General features: G+C 40.8%; 1 protein-coding gene across 6 annotated transcripts in view; it reads left to right on the plus strand.

Moving 5' to 3' along the window:
* Positions 1–11,426: 11,426 nt before the first annotated feature.
* Positions 11,427–20,873, plus strand: part of RFX8 (regulatory factor X8) — a 32,403-nt gene continuing 22,956 nt past the window's right edge. For 3 of the 6 annotated variants that reach the window (XM_086880422.1, XM_086880423.1, XM_086880424.1), the window contains exons 1-5: positions 11,427–11,450; positions 11,647–11,851; positions 15,109–15,232; positions 17,944–18,005; positions 19,494–19,580. In XM_086880422.1, the coding sequence (XP_086736548.1) occupies positions 11,760–11,851; positions 15,109–15,232; positions 17,944–18,005; positions 19,494–19,580 (365 nt within the window). In that variant the 5' untranslated portion in view covers positions 11,427–11,450; positions 11,647–11,759. Of the gene's footprint in view, positions 11,451–11,556; positions 11,852–15,108; positions 15,233–17,943; positions 18,006–19,493; positions 19,581–20,873 lie in introns of those variants that run through there. The other 3 variants (XM_023917809.2, XM_023917800.2, XM_023917795.2) reach the window with 2 other exon arrangements.

The raw sequence follows: 20,873 nt of genomic DNA on the forward strand, positions 1-20,873 counted from the left end.
TATATTTTTTCCTCCAGGTCTCAAAAGACAAGCATTGACAGAAGCCACAGATATAGCAGAAGATACTGTTCCTAGGATGGGAGTTCCTCTGCACTAGGTACTTTAATCAGCCAGTTTGAGATAGGGATATACATCTCTATACACACAGGTAAGGGACAAGCAGAGCAAAAAAAAAACCAAAAACAAAAAACAAACATGAATCTTTACATTTCAAGAACTGCAAAGGCTTGAGCAAGTCAATGACAGTCAAAAGATAATAATCAATAATCTTTGAGCTATGACCACCATGCAGAAGGATATATTTCATAATAATAAATATTGATATAAAAGGCAGATAAGAATGTGCAGAGCAACAGAAATGGTTTTTCCAGAAGGTAGTTCTAGCCTCAAATTGTTATGCTCTCACCTGTACAACCTGTGTTTCACAACATAAAATATTTCATGACCAAGAGGGGATAAATTTTATTCAGATCCCTTCTATACCTACATTGAAAAGGAAGTAAACATTATGTCATCATTAAGGAGCTTAGTAAAACTTGGGTTCTGTGGATGAAGAAGGATTGGCAGGAGATGTCATCACATGTCAGGCTCAAGTTTGCCAGTCTTACACCATGGTAACTGTACAGGGCCCAATCTCCTCTGGCACAGGAGGGGTTACCAGGCTTCTTCACTAAGCACAGAAGCAGCCTAGAACTAAAGAAACCAGCTGAGGAATAAATGCCCTGGCAGAAAGATACTGAAGGTCAAATTCTGAGCCTAGTCTATAGCTGTGTTGTATTTGGATATCTAAGCAGATAGCTGAAGTATGCACGAGTGTGCATTTGTTCACTAATAAGGGGTTACTGCAGTACGTTTTCTCCTGATCCCTTTTTTCTCCTCAGGTCAGTACTTTCACCCATGGTGAGGTCCCCAGAAAGGTTACTGCTGTAGAATGATAAGTTGCACTTAGATAATGATGACAAGGGTTTTCAAAGAACTCAGTTTCTATATGGGCTCACACATGTAACAATCCAAATTTTGCTGAGACGTCACTCGGAAACGCTGGCTAAACCCAGCCTCTAAGAGCTGCTGTATACTAAGAAAAGGAGAACTATAAGGTTCTGATTAAAAGCCCATAGCAAGTCCCAGTTGTTTCAGAATATCAGAAGTTAGTGTAAGCACTGTGACTAAAAGCTACATTGCATTGGCTTTGCAGGGTGACTGCCAGCACCACTGAAATTGGCCACAGCCTGGGCATTTTATCCTCACTGTTTCAGAGGTGTATCAACCAGTGCTTTTGGAGAAATGCACAAGTAGGTTATTCTTCTCCAAGCTACACAGCTTGTGGTTAAACCACACTAAGCTGAAAATGTAAAAACCTTACAAGGCTGCAAAATACTTTTCATATGTAGAATTAGCAGCAATATTTATATGGGCTAAAACAGAAAAAATCTGATGTTGTGTGTGCTGATTGTTTTTGTCCTTGAAGAGAAGTTCCCAGGTCCTTATGCTTCAGGCATTTCTGCTAGAGCTGAGAGCAAGTCTTCTATATCCGTGTCAAGCTGGAGAAGCTACTTTAAGAGCTCAAGCAGACTTCCCTGGTTTTAACCAAACCTGGATATTGTGCCTAATAGACAATACCACCTCTATTTATCCAGGTATTTTTAATTTATTAGGAGCAGTTGCTACCTTATTAGGTGCTTTATAATTAAAACAGGCAAATGAACAGGATTAACTGGCAGAACATGAGCAGCTACCTACCCAACAAAAACAAACAGGACAAAATACCACATTAATAATATTACTAATAATGAAAAATTATGTTTAACATGCACATCTTACTTCATAACCTCTTATCAAAGGGTTAAGGGTTTTTAGCATGCATTAATAGTTAAGAAATTTGGTTTCAGGAAACTGAAAAAGCTTTGTCATACACCTTCTCAAATTGTCTTAATTTATTTCAGCCTAGCAGACAGTGAATGCTAACTGCTTTGTCATTAATATGTTCATCCGTCCCTTATTTAAGGTTTTCCTAAATCCTTTGACACCTCCCTGAAGGTGATAATCCACTCTTTAATTTAAGAGTCATGTCTTATTGCATTCATTTTTGGAGGAGCAAGAAGAAAACTGAATCAATCAAACATGCACAGAGCAACATTAAGCACTGTAGCCCTTGATTAAATCTCACTTTCCAAGTAGAATTTGGCCCAGAGAAAGAGCATTTCAATAATAACTAATCACAGCATTTAAAAGAAACCACTTGTTTTTTTATATAGCTTTAAAACTATGCTAAATTGCTCACCTTAAGTAAGAACTGTAGATGCTGCTTTATGTTTTGCCTGTTAAAATATGATGTTGCTCCAACCATTGCTTGTACTCTTTCAACCCACCCAGGGAGATGTTGTACAAGGAATAACGCTATGAAACTTTGCCAATGGCATCTGGTGTGTTTAACTGCAATGTCTGAGTGTTCTGACTGACCATGGTAGCCTGCTGTTAATAGGATTTGCTCGGGAGAACCCTTACTGGAGCTTCTTGTTAATTCCTAGCCCAGGCTTCAGCAGCCTGTGTGAAAGGAGGTTTCATCTTGTTATGATTTTCTTGTGTTAACCTCCTTGTGTGCCAGGAACTGTTAATGAAGGAGGGCAGGTGAGGAAAGCCACAAGATGAAATAGGAGAGAGAGGGGGGAAGAGTAATTTGGATGGCAAGGTGTGGTTAAGGGTTTCAGAGATGGAAGATTCCTTCAGAAGAAGTGAATATGCCCCTTTACTGAGGCCTCCAATTAAAATTGAAATGAAAGAACCCATGAGAGTGAGCCAAAGATCAGAGAATAAAGACTTGTGAATATTCACCCCGCTGGAGAAGCAGAGGCTCAGCTGCAAGGTACATCATGTTCCCTTAGCTGTTCAGCTGCTGGAGTGCCATGCTCCTGGCTCCTGGCCTTCTGTGCCTCCCCACACAGTGAGGAAGAAAACAAGGGGATGCAGGAGCATCCCTCCAGCTCTTCTGCCAGCAGAGAGCCAGGTCATGGCTGGAAGTCCTTCCCATGCATTTCCACATGGGTAAAACTGTATGGAAAACAGCATTTGAGTTTAGGGTATGAAAAACGGGTATTGCATAGTAATGCCACAGTAAGGTAGGCTTTACATATTCTTTATGTGTTTTTTCTTGGTCACACTTTATTTCTACAGACTGTAGCCATAGCTGTGACAGTAAATTGCCATTAGGATGCAAGCTCTAGAAAAATGTTCTGTACTTTGTAGCGTTTGTAAAGAAATGACTGTGCGTAGCTTAATGCAATACTTACTGCAATTTATGCAGATATTTCTTAACTAATTGCATCCTCAAATGCCTATAAATGGTGTGAGTGATGAAATAATTCTGGGGTAACTTCTACAAACAAAATATTGGACATCTGTTTTGTAGCTAAGAAAATTGGAAAAAGACAAGATGACAGGTGCGGAAGCATAAAAACGTATGTCATAAGATTGTCTGATATCATTCATATAGATCACTTGACTGTGATGGCAAGTTAAATCATGCTGTTTTCCAAGATTCACTCAAAGTCAAAACTGTATATCTACTAAAACAAAAGCTCTGTGCATTCCTAACAATATGTTGGCATCTCTCAATTATGAAAACCGTTAAAGACTTGATTTAAAAATATTTTTCCCTGTGGCCATTAAGGCTTTAAATTATGGAAAACATTTCTGATTCTAACTTATTGTTGCACCATTGAAAAGGGAATAATCCATCGTCTTCTTGATTATTTTCAAGACAATTGGGATAAATACATTGTAAATATTTGAAAAAAAAATTTGGCAAATTGCAAAAGCATCAGAAAATCTTGTTAAGTACTGTTTCTGTCAAGAATCAGATTCAAGGGAAAACTAATTTTAAATACTATAGGTTAATGGTCTTTTTAGGTTTTTTAATTTTAAACTGTTATACAGATTTTATTAAAAATAATCCAAGGATATACTGAAAATATTAAAACAGATAAGAAATCTCTGTGATTTGTTTATCTGAGGGCAACTAGGATGGCATATGATAGAAAAATATCCAAGGTACATTCTCTAAAATGCCTCTTAAATGCCTCTTAAAACTAAATTTTGTCTAAATTTTTGTCTAAATTTCCCCCAGTGATTCTATCTTCCCTGATGGTTGCACTACCACTGGCTGCAACAGCAATGAGGTTGCCAGACTGGAGTCACTGTTTATTAAAATTGGTTCCACATGCAAGATTTTAACATTCAGCAGAAATGTCAGTCAAAAGTAAAGGGCAAAACCCTTCTCCATATTCTGAAGTGCTCTCCATACTCTCTGTGCTTTTCAGGTAGTCTCCTGCTTAGTAACTAGGCAACCACACCCTGCATCTCTAACACACACATTTTGATCTTAACAGAGGATTTTCTTTGGCAAAGTTTACATTGAATCAATTGTAGATCTGCAGTTCAAGTCTGAAATGTGCTTGTTATAAAATTGTGAATTAAATACTTCAGTGAATAATTGTAGGTCTGCAGATCATCTCATTTATGAATACTGTAATCCACATTGACATTTTCAGTTGGGAACATATCTTCTACAATAAATTGAGAAAAGGGAATTTAAGCCTCATATATCTTTTGGCCCATATTGATATAATTTTTAAAAATTAACAAGTTGAGTGTGAATGCTTATTGTCCCACTGATTATAATACTGCCTAGGTTTGCTTTGCTTTATCCTCAAGGATCATAACATTTAGTTTGAATAAGTAATCAAAACAAAGTCAACAGAAAATTGTGAACCTCCTTCTGGAAATGCAACATCTGAATTAAATGTTTGCCTCCCATGAGTAAGTCACATGGGCATTTTCACAGAGAAGTATTATGCTAGTAAAGATCACATGGTTGCATATTCATAGAAAACAAATATGAAAGGATTACAACCACAGTTAAATGGAAGTTCCCTTTTGAATGCAAGTGAATACTTAGGGTATGTATTCACTCAGCTCTAGTCCTTGCTCATGCAAAATTCCAACAGTACCAACCAGAGGGCCAGTTCCACTTTACAAATAGCACACAGTCAAAATAAGAAGTTTGCAGAGGTGGAAATGTGTTATGTAAACCATCTGAGGAGCACTTAGCAGTAAGGAAAGTATTTGTAAGGGTCAGAAATGATGGAGTGTAGTTCAAGATCAGGATCACAAATCAGGACCGTAAATGAAGGATGTTGATCAGTCCAGAGCCCCTCCATGGCTGGTCACAATCCAACCACCCCAGAGCTCCTTCATGTCAGTGCAAGGCTATGGGGCCAGAGCATAAACACACAAGCTCCCCAAAGGAGAATTTCAAATCCAATTTCTCACAAAGGTTAATTTTGTAATTTATTCCAATGAAAACAGAGGATATCAATTGGTATAGTAGACATCTTGTCGTCCTAAACCATATCAGTCTAATCTAATTCACTAAATTGGGAAAAAGAAACACTATCTCATTCTACCAGAGCAATGGCTCCCAACCTTTATCAGCCATGTGTTTGCTGCTAGCTTCAGTTCCAACACAATCTGTGTGGGCATACAGCATCTGTATCTAGTCTAGCTGTATGAACTGGCCCAAGTAAAAGATTTCTCTTTATAAGGTTTGCCTTGGCTGTATCTGTACACTGCTGCAGCTAGAGCAATGCTACTGCCAGTAACATAAATGAATGTTCTGCTTATTTGAACGGAAGCCAAGCATAGGCAAGTCACAAATGCTTCAGATGCAATTAAGAGAGACCATGCAGCAATCATGGAATAAATTGAGGTGGTCAGGGATGTCTGGAGGTTATGTAATTCACCTCCCTGATCAAAGAGGGGTCCTGGTGGATCTGAACAGGTCAGATGGGTCATGGTAGTTCAGGTTTCATTGTTCCTACAGTGGTTAAGCTTATTAAGTCTGTTAGGGTGTTTTTTCTCTCTCTTGAATTTACTGGTAATCTGAGATAAAATATTATATGAAAATGTCAGTTATGTAACTATAAGCAAGGCATAAATCATACTAGCTCCTACTGTGTTTTCTAGTCTGAAGGATAAAACAAGATTTGTAAAAGAATAATAGGAATACCGAACTGTATGCAGTTTTAATCATACCACCCCTGACACTACATGCATATAATGTTTCTCTGATATCCCATTTGGCCTAAGATATTCAAAAGGTGGGAAGATAAAACTACATAACTCATGCAACATATGCTTTACCCTCAAAAATTATTGAGGTAGAAATTGTATTTGTTGCAATATAATTCAGTTTCAGAGGAGTTAACTGTTAACTGCATTGTCATTTAATTATGCAAACACTATACTGAATCTTTCACCAAGTACTTTCAAGAAAATTACTGGTTAATGTGGCTATTTAAGTGAAACATTTTCACCTTTTGTTTTAATTAAGAAAAAAGAAAGAAAGCATCTCTTTTCACAATAAAGTCTATATTTATTTTTGTGGAAGAGGGTGATCTTTCTGTCTCTTTTCAAAACTTTTGTAGTTGGACTTTACTGTGAACACATTTGAAAGCTGCCCTTAATGCCATTCCTTACTTCAGAGCTAATTGATTTACTGTGTAAACATTCCTGACACACAAATGCAATCAAGGGTTTTTCGCATGTCGTCTGCAAACCAGGCACAGGAGCTAGAGTACGAGCTGCTGTTTCTAGCCTCTGAGATAGATGGGGCTTTTCTGCATGACTCACCCCTGCTTTTATTGTACAGGAATTTTTTTTGTCTGTTCAAATTACTCTAACATGCAAACCTAGCTAATCACTATTTCAGAGTTTATAGCACGGCTGTTAATAATAGATTGTCCTATTAAACAGAAAGTTAACTCCAGTATGCATCCAAAATGTAGCAAACAAAACAAAACCACAGAAAGAATGTATCCGGGAAGCATCACAAAATGCTATTTCTACTTGGAGGAGCAAGCACAACATCTTCTGCCAAGCAGAAATGAAAGCAGTTGCTTTCTCCTGCAAGCATTACCTCAGCCTCTTCTGGACAGATAGGCTTTTATCCCTATCTCCATCTTCATGAGTCACTGTATAAACTGTTTGTCTGCCCTAAGCTGGTCCAAAGAGCAAGAAATATAATGAGCAAGTGTCAGCACACGGTGGAAACCACAATCCTCAGCTCCACAGTCACCTTCCTAGAGGCACTGCCCTACACAGGAGCACCAAGGGTGACCAGCAGGGCCCCGTGGGAAGTGTTCACACCAGAGTCTCTCCAGACCAAGAGAGAGACAGAGCTGCTCAGACAGACCCTGCTACCAGTTGTGGCTGGACCAAAAGCAGTCAGAGAATTCATCCTTTGTCCTAGTTAAAAGAAGATCAGTAGATGACACTGCCCTGGGCAGCATCTGGATTTAACCATGTGCCAACAGACAGTTAAGTGTTTCAGTTCCCGTGTGGAAGAGATTTTCACCCAGACACTCCAAAACCAGGTGATTTGAGATGAGTGAAGAACTGAGTGATTGTCAGTGATTGTGTCCCACCTCAAGTCACCAGGTCTTAAGTATTTCTAATGGCTTCACATCTTTCAAGAGATCTCAGTCACGCAATGATTGCATTGTTTGAATCAGTTTATTCTAGTCATGACAGGACACATCCCAATTTACATATTATTTTGTGTTCCCAGCTCGCTCATTAATGTTTAATGCCTCAATTCAGCCATCAATCCCCACTCAGCAGAACGATTCAGCTAAGTACATATTTAAATTTAAGCACATTCTTAAATGCTTTGCTGAAATGAGGCAGTCTTACAAACATGCTGACATGCTCTGCTGAATTGGATTTTCATACACGAAAGAGTTCACATGCCATAGGCACTTAGGAGAGGATCCTTCCTCTTCCTCATGTGCATTCATGTCCAAGTAAGTGGCTTGTAAAGGACGTAGCATTTCATAATGTTAAAGCATTATACTTAAGGAGAAGGTGGTTGCAATCCTGTTTTGTTTTTGCTGTTGCTTCAAATGTCATGACAAAACCAGAAATAAATTTTGTATTTGTTTAATTATTTCAAGTGATCTATTTCAAACTAAAGTTTGAAAGAGAGCTATGACTGAAGATCTCTGCTCATATTAAACTGATCAGATTTAGGTAATGCCTGATCATTGGCATAATGTAGATCTCAAATGAAGGGAAAATGAGTAAACCTTTGCACAGATGTCATTTTGTCCCTGGTAGGCCAACTAGTAGGGATAAACAAACAAACAAACAAACAAACGCCAAACCAGTAAAATGTACTGACACATTTCTCAAACTGGGATATTTGCCTTTGGCTAGTGGGACTCTTACACCGACAGTGGCCCAATTCTTTTAAGTTTTCATATGGAAAAGTTAATGATACATTGCTCCAGGACCTTGGTTTGGTGGGTGTGAGGGAAGGATTGGTATTTTTGATTTTCCTTTTCAAGCTCTTTTACCCATTCCTTCTTAGATGAGAATGAATGCAATAAATAGTCTTCAGGCCTTTGCAACACCACAGGAAACATGCAATTTACTGTAGTCACATCTGTTCGTTGCTGCTGGTAGAGGTGGAAGCTGTACTAGATTCACTTGCTTTAATGATTGCTTCATACATACTTTTGCTTAAGTATTAAAATATCTTATAAAGCACTTATTTTTAAAACTGTAAATATCTGAGAGATGTTAGCACTTGCCTTTACAAGACAGCTGTCACCAGTAAGATCTCTTACATAATCTGTTTACCTTACAAGGCATCCAAATCTCTCAAGGTATCCAAATCTTCTCTTGAATGTAGGATGAGGGGCTGAGGGCAGCCAGTAATCTGAACAATTTTGTGCTAAAGACACTCCTTACAATGTTTTGGAGATGTCTATTACCTCAAAGTTTGGTTTAAATTTGTCCTAGTTATGGGTGAAAGTCAGAGGAAGGAAGCTTTTTTCATACACCTTTTAATCTGTTCAACCATATTCCTAATTTTATACCAATTCTTTTTTCAGTCAAAGTGCATGTTCATTATATACTCTGTAATTTTATGCAAGGAGTATGTCCATGACAGCAATAAAGAGCTTTGCAGCTTTCAGCTTATGCAAGAATAAAGACTTACTACAGCTTGACCTAATCTTTATCCACCAGTCCTGTCTGACTGGTGTAAACTGAAGAAACTGATTTAGTACAATTTTCAACCAAATTCTATTAACAGCCTGGCATTTAAAGTCAGAATCTCCCTTCTCTCCCACTCACTCCCCACCGCCACCATCAACAACATAAAAGCAAGTGTTAGAATTATCTGAAAGGTAAAGAGTAATTTTTGGAAAAAAATGGGAAAGCCCTAATCAAATAGAAGTGTGTCAAAACCTGAACAGCACACAGATCTGTCTATCTCATTATCTGCAAACTGGGCAGGAAAAATGCTGTGGCCTGACTGGTATCTCTCAAGCCTTGGACAGTAACTGGACAGGTTTTTCTGTGCAGCAACTGCTTCTTTTCATCAAAACATTTCTGAGCAGCAGGTGTTGTCCAAGGACTTTCTGATCTGTGTAATCTCCCTTACTTTAGTCTGTTACCACAGTAATATTCTATTTACCATTCTTCAGTTTTAGCTAAGTTGCAAATGTTTTTTGGGATTTTTCCTGCTTGGGTGTCTTTGGGCCTAAGGAACTTCACTGTGTAGAGTTTTAGATAGCCCCAAAAAGTCAGTTATTGGTCATGTATGTTGAGAACTATGACCAGGACTCGGAAGCACATGCAAACACATAAGCAAGCCAGTTGTTGGAAACTGGAGATGAGGTTTCCTCTTCTTTAGGTGCATGGGGTGGAGGGCACTGCTCTAAGTGCAGAGTGGACAGGCAGCGAGCATCCCAGGCAGCATCTACTGCCTGACCTGCTGCAGAAGCTCCAGGAGTACTTACATGGCAGCACCACACAAGTCTTACAGCTGCTGCAATTTCACTGCTGTTAGTTCTTACAACAGCTACTTCAACCCCAGAAAGCTTTCACTCTACAGTATTTTCAGGAGTATTTGCTAAGTTGAATGTCCCACAGAAGAGGTCAGTAGACTGCAGACATACAAAATCAGGACAAAATGCGGCTACTGAGGGAAGCTTCCACAGTCAGCCATTAAGTACAATTATTGATGGCAGACTACTGGTTACAATACATATACTAACCTGTGTTTTTGGCAGACAGCATTTTCAAGGCTTTGGTTCAGGGGCCCTCGAGCAAACATCATCTTCCTATATGCTTCTCAACACAGCATGAGGCTTCACAGATTCAAAGCAACCTGAACCATAACCTGACATCTGTGTGCACTGCTCCTCAAAAACCAGTAACCTGTCACCTTAAATTCCTCTTCCTGGTGTCGTGCTCCCTACCCCTGCTTCCTACCAACGTGTTGGCTTTTGTCTGTGGTCATAACGAAGGAAGCAAGCCAGTCTGTGTCATACATGGGGATTTCAGGAAGCTAATTAACAGGAGGGAGCTGTGGGAGTTTCTGAGAAGCTGAGCTCTGATGTAACCCAAAGCCATGAACTAGTAAGCCTTTAGATGCTCCAGCCATACATAATTTATGTTTGTCAGTCACATGGCAGCAAAGCTCATTTTGCATAATGGATACTTGTGATGGAAAAGTGCTTACAGGGTTTCAGCAGAGCAGACAAACCTTTCATTTTTCTGTATCAGAGAAATTAAACAATTATGGGAGTTTGCAGCATTCCTGTTGAAAACTCTGAAAGTAAGGCTTTAAAGATGTGCAAAACCTTCTAAGATGGCACTTGTGATCACAGAATCATGGAATCATAGAATGGCCTGGTTGGAAGAGACCATAAAGATCACTGAATTCCAATCCCCCCTGACATGGGCAGTGACACCTTCCACCAGACCAGGCTGCTCAAAGCCCCATTTAACCTGGCCTTGAACACTTCCAGGAATGAAGAATCCACAGCTTCTCTGGGCAGCCTGGGCCAGTGCTTCACCACCCTCACAATACAGATTTTTTTCAGAATTTTACAGAATTATTAATGCATAATCTAGGCTTAGTTTGAAGCTATCCCCTCTTCTCCTGCCACTGCGTGATATTCAGAAGCACCACTGCACGATCGGCCTTCCAATTTGGGCAGAATTCCTTTTCTAGCCTGCAGGTCTTACAAAAAAAAACCACAAAAAAACCCCACCAAATAAATAAATAAAAACACACAAAGAAAACCCCTCCAAAACAAACAAACGAAACAAAACAAAACAAAAACCCAAAACAAAACAACCAAAAACAAACAAAACAAAAAAAAAAACCAAACCCAAAAACAAAACAAAACCAACCAAACAAAAACCATAAAAACCCAAACCCCATCTGGCGGCAGAGCAGTGGGTGCCAGCAATGCCGCGTGGCGCCTCCCCTTCGGGGCCCCGGCTCCGCCGAGATCTCCGCGGGGCGCAGAAGCCCCTGCGGGCAGCGCCGGGGAGCGCGGGACGGGCGCGGGGCTGCGCGGGACGGGCGCGGGGCTGCGCGGGACGGGCGCGGGACGGGCGCGAGACAGGCGCGAGACAAGCGCGGGACGGGCGCGGGACGGGCGCGAGACAGGCGCGAGACAGGCGCGGGACGGGCGCGGGGCTGGCGGGACGGGCGCGAGACAGGCGCGGGACGGGCGCGGGGCGGGCGCGGGACGGGCGCGGGGCGGGCGCGAGACAGGCGCGGGACAGGCGCGGGACGGGCGCGGGGCGGGCGCGGAACGGGCGCGGGACAGGCGTTACCCACCGTCCGTTACCCGCCGGCCCTGGCACACACCGGCCCCGGCCCCAGCATCCCCGTCCCAATGGATGACACGGAGCAGCAGCCCGAGCTGGAGCTGGCCGAGATGGCTTATTTCGGCCCCACCTCCCTCACCTATCTCCCCGTCCTCCAATGGTGCGTGCTGCCCCCTCGCCCGCCGCAGGGGACGGGCCGCGGCTGAGGATGGAGCGCGGAGGTGTCGCGGCTGTCGCTCCTTTGCCGGGGGGCTCGCAGGATCTGCCCTGCCACAGGGGGTGTAGGAGTCCCGCTTTTAACTCTTCTGGCGGTTTCGCAGGGCAAGAGCGTGGTTTGCTGCAAAGGCCCCATCATCATGGTGATGCATAAACGATACCAAGAAAGCGGGGAAAGTTTCCTGAAAGGCCGTCTCCGGCAACGAGCCTTAGTGATATGTAGGGGGTTTGACATGGGGGAAGCGGGATTTGGTCTCAGGCCGCCCACGGGCTGGGGTCTGGCCCCTGGCAGCCATCCACTTGGTGTGATGCTGCAGGGCAGCTGCCGAGGCTCTCCCTGGCTCGGCCACTCGTGCCAGGTGGGCTCCTACAGCACACGAGTGGCTGCGAGCAGCTGCCACACTGGCATCGGGGTGATGCCGGGCGTTTGACATTCTCCAAGGTTATTTTTTCTTGAGCTGGAGGTCGAACTCCTTAACGAGACGCTTTGTGTAGTGCGAGAAGGTTGTCCTTTTCCATTGTTTTCCTGGGCTTTGAGAAGAGCATCATCTGCCATGTACAAGCCAAAGAGAAACCAGGGTTACTTTACCTGTCTCCCCAAGCACAGATGAGTCCTGCTAGTAAATAATGATGAAGCTTTTGTGAAATAGTAACAACACATACAAACTTTTAGCTCGTCAGCAAGTAATCTTAAATAATTTTACTCCCCCTGTCAGTTGTATCTGAGTGGATAGTCTGTGGGAGTTAGTCTGTGTTTTCACTGATACCACTGCTCCCATTTTAAAAGGACTGAAGGAAGAGGTTCATGTGAGGTCATTCATCCAACATCTCTGAGACGCAGCATAAAACTGAATCATAAGCAATCCTTGAAAACATGAACTAATGATTTTTTCATCATAACAACCTTCTTTTCGTATTTTGAAAGATTTTAAATGTTCAGCTTCATTTTCCAATAGCATTTCCAATAGCAAGCCAGATTTTAGTCCAGAAATGGTTTAACAGCAGGCTTTCCAACCTGTATAATGGCCTGGCTGCTGAGTGTTCACACAGAATAGGTGGCAAACCCTAAGCACTTGGAGTCTATTTGGGCTCCTAAAATGAATTGGATAAAAAACCCTACATGGTGTGTGGATACACAGTAGATAAATGGAGGACATATTTCCCCCAGTGCTTTTTCTTTAACCTCTACCTTTCTTCCTTAACCACACTTTCCTTTTGATTTTTTTTGGTCTTTATTCACAGTTTTATGTTGAAGCATGCCATAAAAACTGAGGTTTTGAAAACCTTGGGGCTAATAAGCAAGAAGATGAGTGCTGTGCTCTTTTCTGTGTGGATTGTTTTCCTGATAGAAATATTTTTGTGTTATGTGTCAGCACTAAGAAGGTATTTGACTAACTATTTGAAAAAGAGTGGCAGCTTAATAGACAAAAAATTCACAAAATGGGATTCCCAAATAATTTTTCACTAAGTAGTTAAATGCTGAGGAAAAACTATCAGCAGAAACCAGCTACGGGAGGATGAATTAATTTCTGATGCACTTCCAATGACTCCTGTGGTGTTATATTAAGGATGAATTTGAACTTAAGATTAATCTCCTCTGAGACTGCTCAATTGTGAAGGGTTTTCAGATACTGTAGAAGAAAAAGCATTTCTGCCTGCTGGGAGGCAGAGCTCATCAGGACTCTTATGTAGAATAAATTTCATTTACCTTTGAGCCTGATGATGAGAAATACCCCATTAGAGCAGCAGATCCCCTATCTTTGGGTGCAGGTTCCAGCTCAGGTCTAGCCATGAAGGCTTTGCTGTTGGATGGTGGGGCTGGAGGTGGTGAGGAGCTGGCAGGGAGCCCAGCACAGCCTCTTGGGCTGTTGAGTGAATAGATGGTCTTCAAGGAGATATAAGTGAGGCATTTGAGGGTCTTTTGCTAGGGAGGAGGAAAGCTGGGAGAAGCAGATAGTATTCTTCGATGGAAAAAGGGGAGGAGGCACAAATAACAGATGAGGTAAATGTCATCAAGCTACACAGAGACTATATTCTTGCTCAGTCTGTTCTATCAAGCCAATTTGCTGTGGACCTTATCCACTGTAAACTGCCAAAGCAACCAAGATAAACAGCTGGGTTGCCTGAAATCAGGGTGCTAAAACAGAGGATGCTGTTTTAAAATCCAGCTGACTTATCACACTTGGTGAATATGAAAAGTCTGCTTACCCAACCAACTCAATTGTCATGAAGGACACAGTGAGTAACTGGCACTGTGCTGCACTGGCATTCAGCTGATAAATTAATTAAATATGCATAAATAGAACATAGTAGAACAGAATAGTAGAACAGAAACAGAGTCAGAGCAAGAAACCACCATGATAGGGGCAGTGTGTCATGCTTTGAAAATTAATCTCTCTGCTCCTTTGCTTCAGCTTTGCTCACATATTTGTAATGTAGCCTGTTATCTTCTGGCATCAAAACCTTTGCTATTATTTTATAACTAAAGATAATATTTTTCCTGGTGAAGGTAATATCTTATGCTATTAAGTAACCAAGTTTACATTTTCCTCACCTTATTCACCTTATCTAAGCCTTTTTCAGTCCTGGTAGTTCTGTTATATACTAACTGTAAATTAAAATTTTGTTCTCCTATTAAACTTTCCTGAAATCAGTGAGATTATATGAAAACAGAATGTGGTCCTTTATAGTTCATGCACTCTGTCCCAAAATGCCATATTGCATATTTTAGGTGGAAAAATGCTCCTATTATTATTTTTCATGTAGTGGATACCTTTCTATTTAGAAGACCAAAGTTAGATCCTTTGATATAACAGCATTCTGCAAATTAGAAGTTCTAATACTGTGTTGGTGTTAACGTTAAAATGGTATTACTAAGATGTATTATTTTAATTTAAAAAATATGAGAATTAGTTAATTGCTTAGCAGAATCTCACATCACCTCTCTTATATGTTGAACACAAGGAAAATAGGGCTTTGAAAGTTAAAAATAAACAGAGAATACACATATATGTATTTATATAAAAAGTATATTGTTTCCCAGGATACAGATTAACACAAAGGAAGTAGCTCTTTTTGATTCTATGCTTCTATAAAATCAGAGTGACTATTACAGAGTTCACTGCAAATCTGATGAACTTTAAAAATCTAACAATTCTTTCTTCTAACTCTGACATAAACCAATTGATTTTTGTTTTAAAGGCTAGCTGATAATTTCTATTTGTGTGGAGGATGCACAGTACCCTGTCGGCTACTGTATGAGCTGTATATTGAAACCTGCAACCCAGATTTCAAGATTCAAGTACATCCATCCACCTTTGGAAAGGTACAGAGTAGATAGGATATACAAGATAAGAAGTAGGGATGCCTAAATAGAAAGCCTGGTCATCAGCTATACACAGTGCATATCAAAAGACATTAAATAACAGAGAAGAATGAACATGCAATGAATTATGCTTGTGCATTTTCTAATGTATATCTGTTAATTCTTCATGTAAATGCATTTGTACCAGATGAAAGAGTATTGTTTTGGATGGGGTTTATTTTCTTCAAGGAACTGGTTTATAATACAGTAGCAAAGATTTGCCAATATTTTAGAAAATTTTACAGTTTTCTTTTTTTAACAGCAGAAAGTTATACGACTCATTCCAAAGAAATGATTCTTCTGTCTTTAAAAGATACCTTCAGTTGTTACATAATTTTATACTTTCCCTTTTCAGTATACTTGAGGAGATTTTGCTCCAAACATACCCTAAAATGTTGTTACAGAGTCACCCAAGCAAAACAAATGCAGATGAATCTCCTTCTAATAGTTCCACTTTTCTATTACATAGAGGTTGATACAACCCATGGAACTATTAACACTTAGAAATCCCAATTGCAATCAACACCCATAGCTCTTTATTTTATTTTTTTTTAACAAGTTAAGGAAGATAGAAAGCTATGTGGGTATTTCTTGTTCAAGACTTCTTACTCAGACTTCAGAACTTCCTATTTTTTCTGGCTAACTTTCTATTAATTCCCACAATAAGAGCTACTAAGCATTGTTTTAATGCAAGCCCAAAAATAATTTAAGTACAAGTTGTACCTGAGGTCAATTTCATTTGTGTGGCTAACCCCATTCTAGGAATCATTTATCTCAATTCAGTTGAATGTAATTTTTTTCCTGGATAAGTCAAATCACTTTTGCTGGAAATTAATATTTGAGTGAGTGATCCGGTGTGATTTATTAACACAGCTTAATGGATCATCACTCATCAGCTAAGACCATGGGTAGAATTTGCCTGGCTGAACATAGACAATGGCCATGAAGCTTGTCACCTTAAAAATCTCTAGGTAGCCACTGGAGAGAAATAAGTAGTTACACATGTTTCCTCACACTATATGAGTCACCTCAGACAGCTCAGATGAGAGGGGACTCAAAATTGCCTTTTGTTTTTTCCCATTGACTATGTAGTCTACAACAACTTCTCTGCCTTGTAGCCATGTAGATGAGATTTATCCCACCCTGCCTGCATCCTTCCAGTGCTCCATCACGGCTGAGTTACCACCTGTAATCTAAGCCTTTGTATGGTTCACCTCAATGTGTTTTACTTTTAAGCTGGGACAGGCACAGATGAAGCGTGATTCTGGTCACATGGAAGAGCTGGAGAGCCAGAGCTGCTGTGGGCTGGTGCTTGCAACTATTTGCTCACAGCCTCGACTGACCCAGTGCATTGTAGTGCAGGTTAACACATGCCAAAGCAGCAAGCTGGGGTGCAGCTCCCCAGGGCCTTGAAATGGTCTGTCCTGCAGCAAGAGAATGGACCTTGTAGCAAGAAGCTGGGGAGAGCAGGAGCTTCAGCAGTCCTGGTTTAACCTGAGTGCATGTGTAACCAGTTACCACAGCCTAAAATGGGCTGAGCTATTAATAATTTACCAAGCACAGTAACCTGACTGTGCTCCATGTGTGTGGATTGCAAGGGCTTTTGCAGTCCAGCCCCATGTGGATCAAACTATGGTGATTGAAGACACTCCTAATCTCATCTGCCCTATCCTTTTGGCCAAGTACATCACTTTCTCCAAGAAATGGCAGCAGGAGGAAGGATATGTCTTGTGCCACAAAAGCCTCAGTTTCATAGGTTGTCCTTTTAGAAAAATGGGATTATGCTAAGATATCAATTTGAGAAAGGGAGCAGCTGGGATGGGTGCATGCAGAAACATGCAGTGAACAGGTCCATCATAAAAACTAGAGGTGCATGTTGATGAGTCCTCTATCAGGCCTTTGGACCAACACCACACTGTGCAGCGTCCAAGCTTCGTGCTGCCGAGTGGAGACTCTCCTCAGTCCTTGCTAACAGGGAGTAAATCCTCTGTTCCTCCTATATTGGGAATATTAGAGTGTCCTGGGTTAGTCCTGGACGCAGGTGTCCTGAGTTAGTCTCTGTCTTGACAGGACAGCTCATGCAGAATAATCATAGTGAAGTGGATTATTACCCTGACAGTATCTAATTACTCTGTAGAACCCAACCTTGACAGATGCTGCATGACCTCAGTTCACACCACCACAGTGGTCAAAAGGTTGCTTTGCAGCTTGATGATTGAGGTCCTTTTACAACAGGTAAGTCTGGCCCTATCCTGTCAGTACACCTTCCAAAAGTAAGTGGGTAGGTGAAGCCCCTTGTGTAAGTCCTTCTTAAATGAATAAGGCTTCAAAGTCTGGCAGAGTATGGGACCATAAGGACACCTTCAAGTTCCCCCAGCTAATTCATCCTGCCCTGGCTGCACAGGGTCTCTTGGTGTGAGCACTGTTTTCCAGTGCAAACTATAAAAAAAAATCCTACCTGAGAGAGGTAATCCCTTAAGTTGCTTAGCCTGCAAATGCCTGATTGAGTTTAGTTCAACATTTACCATTTGAGAGGTATGTAGGAACAGATATTAGCCTGGGAATGATGAAAAGCAAACAAAGTGATTAAAGACAAAAAAGTATGCCAGATACATTTTTGCATCTTAGAATGAATTTGCAAAGTTTCTCTAATTTTCTGTTTGTTTGTACAGCTTATTCAGTTAGTTTTCCCAGGCCTGGTGACAAGAAAGCGGACCACAGCAGGGAGCATCAGGTATTGGGTTTGTGTCCTTTCTTTGAAAATGTTAATTATAGCTATTTAATAAAATTTTAATGTGGCTGACTTTTCAGACCCAGCACTGTAATATGACAGCTGAACTGTTGGTTGCAAGTCTATAACGCAGCACAAGATCCAGAGTAATTCATGTTGTAACCAAGGACATTAAAATAGAGTTAATTCCATGAAAACTGCCACATCAGATGTGCTTTTGTAAGGCATGAATTCCAGATTGGACTGCTTTTTAAAAGTCCTTAGTGCTCCAATTCGTATTGGCCATTAATAGCATGGTTTGCATGAAGCATCTGCCAGCCATCACAGCCTTACTGAGAGCTCTTCAGACACTGCATCCCTAGGCCAGGAAAGACTGGCTCTGGGATGCACAGGGGTGGCAGCTGTGATTCATGTCTGTATTGTGCTTTTTGTCCTTGCACACCTCCATGGAGTGACCCAGCATATACTGATGGTCAGTGGAGGTTGCTGTCCAGTTTCAAACCATTTAAACCAGACAACTTCAGGTCCTCCTCCTAAATGTCCTTTCTTTTCCCTCCCCTCTGTTTGCAAGCACAGAGAGTTTGATGTTTTTTCATATCCAAAGTTATACACGCATGCTGAACATCCAGGCTAGGAAAAGTGATGTTTTAAGGTCATTGAGACTGAATAATTTTACAAGCATTTTGTGTGGCTGTCAAGTACGGGGTTTGAGAACACACCCTTACTTGATCTGTGACTTGTTTCCACTAGTCTGGACTGGCTATCAGCTTGTGCCAGGAGACCCTTTATTTTGGGAATGCCTCACCTCAGACACTCCTAGGCTCCTCCTCACAGCAGACAGGATTTGGGATGGTGTTTGGTAGCCTCCATGCTCTCCCTTGCTATCAGCAGAAGGTTACCTGCTCCTGGCTGCAGGTGGCCCCAAACCAAGGCACTGCTCCCTGGCTCCTGCTGGCCCAGCCTGGGAGGAGCCAGCTGGTAGCACCTTGGTAGCAGAGATGGTGGCTCTGCTGTTCCCTGAGCTCAGATAAATCCTAGAGAAGGTCTGGTAGTCCTGTTGAGTTTTAGCTTGCCACGACACCGACGGGCCATCCAGTCACTGAGCTGCTGTAAATGGATGAGGAACAGCTGCACTAAGTTCTTTGGCTTCCATGGCATATGGGGATCTCTGTCTGCTGGGAGTTTGGTTCCTAACTTCACTGACTGTCCTGTACAAATCTGAGGCACTCCCTCACTGGCTTAAATTTAATTTCATTTAGAAGAGGGTATCATTGCAGGACAAAAACTGTTAAAAGGAGTTTGTAAAAGGTTTGTGTAATTATTTTCTGTTTGGGAAAATAAACATTCAACAGAATTTAAAAAACAAATACAGCTTTTTCTACTTGATCTTTTCTTGGTTAAATAGAATGATCATCTGCTTTCAAAAGAGGATTATTAATTATTTGCTGGCTTGTTGAAAATCATACAGTTCATCTTTCTTTTATTTTCTAGATATCATTATGATGGAATAGCTATCAAGAAAGAGTCTTCCTTTTATGCACGTTTTTGCTGTCTTCTATATGAACAAAATTATCTCAGGTTTGTTTTTGAAAATGTTTTAATCAAAAAATGTCACATGACATCCATGAGAATCTGTAAATCATCTATTGAACACTGACAGTAGCATGATGTTTTTCTTCTCATTATAAACACTATGAAAGTGCTGTGCCATTAGGTGTTATACCCTAATAGACAAGCTGCATTTTGGAAACACACACTGCCTAATTAGACTTCCTTAAATTGGACATTTTAGCCACGTAGATCTTAAGAGCAGGAACTCATGCTGAATCTAAAAGAGAAGCTTAATATGTTGAGACTTTAAATGGGAGCTCAAAAAAAATGTATTGAAATGGCTCCTATCACCTTCCTCATTAAACAGTAGACTGAAGAAATGTATTAAATTATAAATGACTGTGCTGTTTTGAAGAATCCTACAAGCAATCATGCTATCTGGGGTTTTTACTGCTTGAAACAGTACTTCAAAAATACTTTGTTCACTTGGTTTTAAAATATCAGCTTTTAAAATCACCTCTTGTAAGAAAACATCAACAAGAAAATGTGTAAGACAAGTCAAAAAGGATTGCAAAACTTAAAAGTCTAAAAGCCTAATATGAATGTAAGACTATGGTAGGTTAAAGGGTAGACAGGAGCATGTTGTAGGCAGAGGAATTCTCATGGCTGAGCTCATGGTTCAGATAAACAAGCCACAGGCTTGAATTTTTTCCCAGGGAAAAAAAATAAAAAAATAAAAAAAAGAAATGCTGCCATTCTGCAACAGTTTTCCACTCCTTTACACTGAACAAAAAAATTAGGTGCAGTCTACGGCTTGGGCTTTGAAGACCAGGCTTGTATCCTCATTCTCTTACAGTCTTGTACATTACTTTAGTGTGTATATGGGTAAATTCTGTAATTAGGTTTCCATTCTTTAACATGGACATACAGCATTATTCTGTAGCATGGATGCTAGGGACATACAAGTCAGCCTATAAGGACCCAGATATCTGGTGATACTGGAACTGTTTCAGTGATATTTTATATGATACTTAATTTTGAGTGCATGCGTTGGAAGAACACAGAAAAATTACACCTATAGGTTTGTTGCCTTTCTTCACAGGTTTTATGGCAGGTAATATTGCAGAAGTCCTGCATAGAGGGACAAGGGTGAATGTTGAGACAAGACAGAGGATCAGGTTCTGTAGATGACTGACTGGTAGTCTGTGAGACTAAACAAATTATTCATAGGAAATTTGAGGCTGGTTTCCCATGTAACACTGAAGTGGTATCCTTCACTTCCTCTGTACCCAGTATAACCAGAACAGGCCCAAGGTTTGA

The sequence above is a fragment of the Cyanistes caeruleus genome, chromosome 3 (genome assembly GCF_971803275.1).
Source record: "Cyanistes caeruleus chromosome 3, bCyaCae1.hap1.1, whole genome shotgun sequence".
NCBI lineage: Eukaryota > Metazoa > Chordata > Aves > Passeriformes > Paridae > Cyanistes > Cyanistes caeruleus.